The 8,484-nt window shown below is 41.4% G+C and overlaps 1 protein-coding gene across 1 annotated transcript; it reads left to right on the top strand.

Annotated features, from left to right (window-relative positions):
- The first annotated feature begins 243 nt into the window (after positions 1-243).
- Positions 244-3,981, top strand: ZNF703 (zinc finger protein 703). The gene is made up of 2 exons (XM_075207474.1): positions 244-494; positions 2,139-3,981. The coding sequence occupies exons 1-2, from the start codon at positions 282-284 to the stop codon at positions 3,528-3,530; spliced, it is 1,605 nt and encodes a 534-aa protein (XP_075063575.1). The 5' UTR covers positions 244-281; the 3' UTR covers positions 3,531-3,981.
- The last annotated feature ends 4,503 nt before the right edge of the window (positions 3,982-8,484 follow it).

Here is an 8,484-nt window from a genome sequence, read left to right on the forward strand (position 1 = left end):
ATACTGGGGGGTTTTTTTTTTGTGCACGTTGATTTAAAGCCAGGAACAAGTTTACGCGAAATCACCCCATCCAGCATTTAAAAGGTTAAGTAGCATCCTGACTTCCTTGAAGTGTATGCTCCGCCCCTACCCCGCCCACGAGTTGTGATTGGCCAGCTCTGTCCAAGCCTTTGAAGTGGTGTTGAGAGCTCTGGGTTGGGTTTAGCAGGCAGAGCCTTGCAGCCAGCTGGAGGGAAGGGAGCTCAAGGGGAATCTCTGCACCTTGGACATCCCTCCTCCAAATGAACTGTTCTCCCCTTGGATCTAGCACTGAGACAGACAACCAGAGCTGCCCATCTCCAGCACCACTGCCATCTCTAGCACCAGGTCACCCTTTGCGCCAGGCGAACAGACTGCCCATCAGGGTGCTCAAAATGCTGACTGCACATACAGGACACTTACTGCACCCGGAGTACCTGCAGCCTCTCTCCTCCACCCCTGTCAGCCCTATAGAGGTAAGGAGAGCTCTGGCACGGACCGCCCTGGGATTGTCTCTGGTGGATATAATAAGATCCTGCGGATTGCACTGATGTGAAAGGAGCTGCCCTGTGTTAGGGGTGCGAGGGCTGTATCGGGACGAGTCTGACTGCGCTGATGTCTGGGGCACAGCTATAGTCTGTCTTATTAGAGTCCTCAGCTAGCTCACATTCCTGCTGGGAGTTGTAGCGGTCACTAGTGTTATCTCCTACTCCCCTCCACACTCTTACATGCAGAATAACGGGGTGCTGACGGCGGTCCGCCTTAGAACTCATGGGATTAAGATGTTTTGATTGCGGTGATGTCGCTATTGTGATGCGATAAGAAGTCTCCAACATACACACCCCAGTAATGTTTGATTAATGTTAGAGACAGGCTTTCATTACAAGGAGTGCTCTGTTTGCATTCTGATTTGTGTGTGACTTTGAGATGTACCCTATTATTCCCCCCCCCCCCCCTCCGGTCTATTGTACAAGATCACAAATCCGATTCATTGTGTAGTGTTCTTGTTTGTATCATGACCTCTTCCTCTGCTGCTATCTCTTCCCTGCACTCTCATGATTTACGGGCTAGTTTTATGGTATAACGCTGTAACGGGGTAAAAGATCAATACGTCTCTTGTTCTACAGGGATCTCTTTCCCAATCTGCTGCATTTGGGGAATTTCTTAGTAAGATCAGAAAAAAGGAAGATAACTTTTTTTTTTTTTTTTTTTTTTCCCCCATGTAAATCTTATTTATTATTTTTAATAAGACATAGGGTTCGCTGCTTGTGACACAATTGTAGCCTGTAGTTTGCATGAGTTGTTAATGTCTCTCCTTTTTTTTAATGGTCTCCTGAGTTTTTCCCGTGATATTTTATTTCCACCCACTTTCTAATTAAATTATATTTTTGATCTTTATAGGCTTCTCCTTCTCCCCCCTCCTTCCCGTACCCCCCATACCACCACTAGCCCCCCTCCTCTTCCCTCCTAGTCAGTTCGCGGCCCGTGTCATTAATCATCCTCTGGCAGTCCCTAATGATAAAGTTTCACGAGATTTATAGCCTGGAAATAATAGCCGGGTTCTGTTGAATAGGAGAAAAAAAATTGGAGAGGTTCAATCAATGTGTTTTATATTTTCTCAGGCTCTGTTCTCTGATATTGTCACCCCAAATCTCAATTAATTGCGTGGGGATTGGTCACAGTAACATACTTTGGCAATGTTGGCTTTGTGGTTAACTCTTTCACAGCTTTGATTTTTCAGTAGGTAAAGGGTTTAGAAAAGCACTAATTTCATATATACATCTATGCCATTATTGTATGTATAGAATATAATTGTGCCTATTTAACCGGGTCTGTCCAGTGTATAATTATTGCTTTAGGAAAAGCATTATGTGTATAAAACAGTGTTTTTCTGAAGAGCTTATTTTTGAAAGGGAATTGGTTAGGAAGCAGTATAGAACAATTAGCGCTGGAATTTTAACACAAGTTGTATCATTGTTGTTGTTTTTTTTTTGTTTCAATGTCTCAGCTATGGTAAAAACCAATCTGAGACAATGTACCTTAAAATGTTTGCCTGCTACGTTGCATAATGTGTAACATTCTCACGGAATTCTCTATATTTATTTTTTCTTTCTATTTAGTTGGATGCTAAGAAAAGTCCACTCGCCTTATTGGCTCAGACCTGCTCTCAGATTGGAAAGCCAGATCCCCCTCCATCCTCCAAACTGAACTCTGTGACTTCCAGTGGTCTCAGTGAAAAGGAGAGCAGCCGTAACTCCTCGCTGAAGCTGGGAGAGTCTCCTCTAGACGATAAGTCCAGCTTCAAACCCTACTCAAAAGGAGGAGAGTCAAGAAAGGAAAGTGGATCTTCAAATGGCGGTGCTGCGGACAAGGCAGGATTTAGGGTACCTAGTGGCTCTTGTCAACCTTTTCCCCCCCATGCACCGTCACCATCCTCAAGGGTGAGCTCCCCGGGACAGCACTGTGACTCTAAAAATAACGACAACCAAGAGAAAAAAGAGCCTGAAGTTATTAAACTCAGTTCAGAGGTGTCCCAAGCCGACCGCACTCTTACAAGAGCCAGTGTCAGCAATTCTAGTGCAGAGTCCAGCCAAAGCGGGGACATTACCCCCAGCAGCAAATCTGAGCCACCCTCCCTTGGATCTGGCCATGTGGCCCCAGTTTCTCCCTACAAACCTGGACACTCTGTCTTCCCTCTTCCACCATCTGGCATCGGATACCATGGATCCATAGTGGGCGCCTATGCTGGATACCCATCCCAGTTTGTCCCTGGGCTGGATCACACCAAATCAAGCCTGGTTGGAAATCAGCTGTCTGGGACTTTAGGTTTGCCAGGGAAACCACCCAGCTCCAGTCCTCTAACTGGTGCCTCTCCTCCTTCATTTATGCAAGGATTATGCAGGGACCCATATTGCCTGAGCTACCACAATGCCTCCCACCTCGGCTCTAGCAGTTGTTCCACCTGTGTGCATGATCCATCTGCCCTAAAGTCTGGATATCCTTTAGTTTATCCCAGTCACCCTCTCCATTCAGTGCACACCACAATGTCTTCCAGTGTCACCCCCTCCTTGTCTGGCCATCCTCTCTACACATATGGCTTTATGCTCCCAAATGACCCAGTCCCCCACATATGCAACTGGGTGTCTGCCAGTGGACCTTGTGACAAAAGATTTTCCACGTCAGAAGAACTTCTTTCCCACTTACGGACTCACACAGCCTTGCCCGGGGCTGACAAACTTTTGGCCGGGTACCCTACATCTGGTTTGGGTTCTGCTGCTTCCTGCCACCTCCACCTTCCTCCAACGGGACCAGGAAGTCCTACCACATTGCCGGGGTCTCTGTCTTTAAGGAGTCCACATACTTTGGGACTAAGTAGGTATCATCCTTACGGAAAGAGCCACCTAACACCTAATGGTCTCCCAATGCCCTCATTACCAGCGGGCTCTTACTACTCACCATATGCTCTATATGGACAGAGGTTAACGTCAGCTTCAGCGCTAGGATATCAGTAAATAGAATTCCACAATTCATAGACTGTATATTTATTTACTGTATGTTAGCTTCAAGCTGGGAATATTAAGTGCATTATTTACAACAACAGTTCAATGGTATGCAAACATTCTGTGCCCCAAAACCATTTTTTTGCATTATCAGTTTGTCTTCCATTTGGCCTTTTTTCTTTTTCTATATTTCTTTCTTTTGTTAACTTTTAATTTTAATTTTTTTTTTGCTGTTTTGCATGATACTCATCGCTTACTCTGCCCTTTCATTTATTTCCCTATATATAGGGGGTTAAAAAAAACTAAATTCTGCCTCCTTTTAATTTTGTAGTCCTAAAGAAGTGTATTTTTTGTAATGTGTTCTTGGCATGGTGGGAGCGGGTGGGAGGAGAGAGGAGAAAACAAATGCGTTGGTGGCTATCCAAAAATCTTATTTTGTTTAATAAATGAAAACTTAACTATCCACTCTGTGTTCTTTTAAATTACATCCAGTTTTTATTTTCTTTTTATTGCTTTCTGAAATACTTTCACATGGGTTAACCTGCTAATATTACATTAAAGAAAACTAAATGCCAAAGCATTCAATAGTACAATATCTGGAATGTATTGATTACAATAAACAATGTTTTTTGCTATTAAAATATTTAGAGATTGTTTATGATTTTAATAACTGAACTAATGTAGTCCTTGTAAATTGGAGCTCTGGTGCCATCTGCTGGTCTTAAGTGGCACTGCACATATCATTGGTAGTACGACACCTATATATAAATTACCATGTATTATAAACACTTTATTTGTCATACAAAACTGTTCACTAGAACACAATTAAGGAGATACACATTTAGAAACAAATCTATATCAAAATGCAGGCCAATTGTATGAAATACATGGAGTTAAAATACGTAATATGGTTTCGTTTTAAGTTCAGGAAGTCTTATTTTAAATTCAAAAACAAACATTGTGTACATATGAAAAAGTTGCAGATCACGCTAAGAGCTTTAATTTAACCACAACTACAGCTATGGGTTCTCTTCACCTGACACAAGTGCTCTAGTTGCCTGAATAAAGCTATATATTCATAATTTACTGGCGTGAGGTCATATCTGGCTCACCCTATACAGCTAGAGACCTATAGTTGCTCTTCTATATATTAAGAATATGCTCCATATATGAGCCTTGTTACAAATTAACTCCTAAACAGACGCCAGTTAATATGTCACAGTCAATTCTACATTAACAAGATAATAGACTTTTAGAAAAAGACAACTACTCTTTATTTTCTTTGTAAATTAAAGGAACATGTTGACCTGATCATAACCAGTTAACCCATTCAGGCTAAGCTGCCGCTTGTTTAAATCTATATGTGCAGACTAGCATTTCCGAAGCATACCGTGCGGACTGTCTTTGTGTCTGCCTGTAATAATAATGGGGTTTCTTTTAGTGGAATTCTGGTTGAGGTTAATCAGAGAAATTTATTATCAAAAATATTACATCAATTTCCCCACACGAAGCAATTTGTAATTAAAAGAAGTGAACGAAGGGGACTTGATATATTTTGGGTAATTAAGACGGCACTTAGCTAGTTTTTATACATTGACCATAAAACTACGCGATGTCCTTTTTTATATACTTCTTTTTATACATATTAGTTTGTGCAGGTAAAGATTGGATCGACCACATCTGTGCTCTTTATGTTTGCAGGTCTATTACTAGAGGTGGTGGTAGGGTTTGTACAACGAATGAATGCAGGAAGTAGCTGGCGTCATCAATCAATCATGTTTGTTTTACAAGACTATCCTGCTGCCATATCAGGATTATTAGTAATCCAGACAGGTTACTATTTGAATTCATGTATCGTCTGGTGTACGAATGTGCCGTTCCATGAGACTGATAAAGGTTCTGACAAGAATATGAAAAATAACATATTTTGGGGCAAAAGGCTGCAAACAATTTACTGATTTTAAAACTTTAAGGCATTAATTTCCTTTCTTTGAAGTGTACATTTAGTTATTGAAGGTCGTACAGACACCTTTTTAAATATCCTGTTTCTCCATATGGCCAGAGCCTTGATGGCACCTAGTACGGCTGTAGCAGAGTAGATGACATGTCGGTTACATTCCCCTAGCTCACGAGTAGGTTTTTTCCTATTATTACTAAGTGACAACATTTTCTGCACCACTGTACAACGCATTTTCTGGAACGGGATTCTTGTTCTTATGGATGAATGCTGAAAATTAGCATTTTCTTGCTCAGAAATTCCGGCTGCTGTAAATAAAATGTGCTGAGCAATTTTGGTTGTAGAAAGGTAGTTTACAGTTATATAGGGCATGGAAGGTAAAATGCAGGCAAGCTGCTTTTGTTTAAAACGGTAAAACTAGGCGTCTTGTTGCACAAATGACTTCGATCCGTTCAGCAGAGATGATACCGTTACTACAGTCTAATAAATACCCTAAGTGCCTCAGTCTGGTTCCCCGATGCTACAGGTTTGTGGTATCCGAGTTGTACCCAGGTGAGACACTATGTAAACAGATTTGAACATTAGCAGTTTATATTTAAAAGCATTAATAAACTATTCTTACAGGGGAACATATAATGTGCAGTTAATATAAATCAATACTTTGCACTTAGCCATAAAGTAGGTGGGAGCGAGATTGGGTCTTTTCTTTAGCAGAAAGAGAGATCACATTGTGGCAGGGATAGTTGTGACGTTTTGAGACTTTTTTTTTGGGAGAGTAATGTTTCAGGGCCCTTTGGCAAAATATGAGGCAGGAACCCTACAACGGAGCAAGTGAATTGGGACGTTAAGTTCAATTTCTGACCACGGCCTTATCTGTGAGGAGTTTGTATGTTCTCCCCGTGTTTGTGTGGGTTTCCTCCGGGTGCTTCAGTTTCCTCCCACACTTCAAAAAACATACTGGTAGGTTAAGTGGCTGCTAACAAAATTGACCCTAGTCTGTGTTTTTGTCCGTCTGTCTCCATCTGCCCGTCTCTGTCCGTCCCTCTCTGTATGTGTCTGTATGTTAGGAAAATTAGACTGTAAGCCCCAATGGGGCAGGAACTGATGTGAATGAGTTCGCTGTACAGCGCTGCGGAATTAATGGTGCTACATAAATATAATAAATGGTAATAATAATAATAAAATACATACTAGAACTACTCGCTTAAAGAATGCTAAACAGGATTTATATATATTAACACAGTTCTAGAATTCAAGGCAGCCATTTTGGGAGTGCTCACAAAAGCTTTTCTTAATCCGATGGGTCCAGCTATACGCAACTTCAATATTGCCAGTAGCTTAAACATGGGATAAACCCAGTTGTCCATGGTCTTTCTCACACAAATGAATGACCGCCTGACCACTATCATTCCAGATAAGACCACTGACTTTACAGGGGAGGTCAGGTGGTGTGTGGGTAAAGACATTAGAGTGTTCAATTCTAATATTATATTGTATGAAGGGAGCGGTTTGAACTTGGAGAACGAACTGAGTCACTGTTCATTCCTCAAATGAACAGGCTGCAGTTTGTATAGCACTTATAGTTTTAAAAGATGAAAATAGAACTTTTATGACTAGGAGAACAATACTGAAGAGACCTATACAAATAAGTATCTAAGTTATAGAGCAGTGGAAGCACAGCTCTAAACATGGCTCACAGTCTTCAGGCCCGGGGCTTACCAGATTTTTAAAAATGTAAAATTGTCTGTAAAAATAATTTTACTGACATGTTGCACAAACATTTCTCCAAAAGTGAAAGCAGACGCAGTAACTTTTCCAGAAGGGGGTGTAACAACGTGCATTGTGTGTAACGTATTCACAGACTGCTGTTGCTGCTTCTATGTGAAGTAAATTAGTGACAGGATGACGTGGTTTTACTGACTTGTATTCTTTGTCTTACTGATGGATGAAAATGTTGCTTCATTTTTATTTTTTAACATGTGTAAGTAAATTTACTTAAGGTTAGCACCCTACTAGAGAAGTTATGTAGCTATAATGTTTTATAAAATGTTTTATGCTCAAAGAGGAATTAATTCAGCAGTGCCACGGGGATAAGAACTACATTAAATGTACTCATTGGCTTCACACGGGAGGCAGTCATTTTTGGGTTGAACTACTGTACATGAGAATGCTGCCAATCAATTCACTAGGAATTAGTGACATCACTTTATGCATCGTGCCCCAGTGATGTCACTAGTGCTTTGTGTATTGATGAGCTGTATTCTCATAAAATGGTTGCTTACACTTTGTGAAAAGCAACGGGTACACTTTAAAGGCGGTTAGGTTTGGATATGGAGGTCTTGCTAGCACATACTTGCCAACTCTCCCGGAACTTCTTGGTGACTCGCAATTTCTGGGTAGAACTCCCGCACTCCTGGGAGAGTAAGACATTCTTCCGCATTGGGCAGAACGGGGGCCTCTATGACGCCATTCGCAGGAGTCACATCATCTATGCCCCACCCTCTGTGGCGAAATTATGCAAATTACATCATAGTGTCGTGGAGGCGGGGCCAAAATGATGCCATTTGTTGTGCCCTGCTCTCCCTCATCAGTCGCTCTTCACCACCACTCCAGGATCTCCCGGAGGGGCAACAGAAAAAGTGGGCAAGCATGTATATACTTGTTATCATGGTCTCACTGATAATTTTCTAACATTATAGACTATTTTATTTCAGGGTATGTTGGTGCCATACAAATAATTAGATGTTAATAAATGACCTGTTTCCGTGCACAGAAGATGATCAGATTATTTAGGATTTGTAGAGAAAGACATCTGGGTGAATTGACTACAGCAGGAGTCGGGGAATGAGCTGGTTCTGTTTATAAAGGCATTTTGGGAAATGAAATGGGTGAATTAGCTGGCTCTGTGTAGCGCCAGTTGGGGGATAAACTGTTTAGTTACAGGGATGTGCTGGTTTATGAGATACTTTGATCTCTAAAACAACTTGATTAAGATAGACAAAGCCTTCC

This window comes from Mixophyes fleayi, chromosome 4 (assembly GCF_038048845.1).
Source record: "Mixophyes fleayi isolate aMixFle1 chromosome 4, aMixFle1.hap1, whole genome shotgun sequence".
NCBI lineage: Eukaryota > Metazoa > Chordata > Amphibia > Anura > Limnodynastidae > Mixophyes > Mixophyes fleayi.

What these genes read in the sequence shown, in the direction of transcription:
- ZNF703 (XM_075207474.1), top strand. Translation starts at nt 282, where the DNA reads ATGAACTGTTCTCCCCTTGGATCTAGCACTGAGACAGACAACCAGAGC. An exon ending in CCCCTGTCAGCCCTATAGAG is followed by an intron (nt 495 to 2,138) that starts GTAAGGAGAGCT and finishes CTTTCTATTTAG; the next exon opens with TTGGATGCTAAGAAAAGTCC.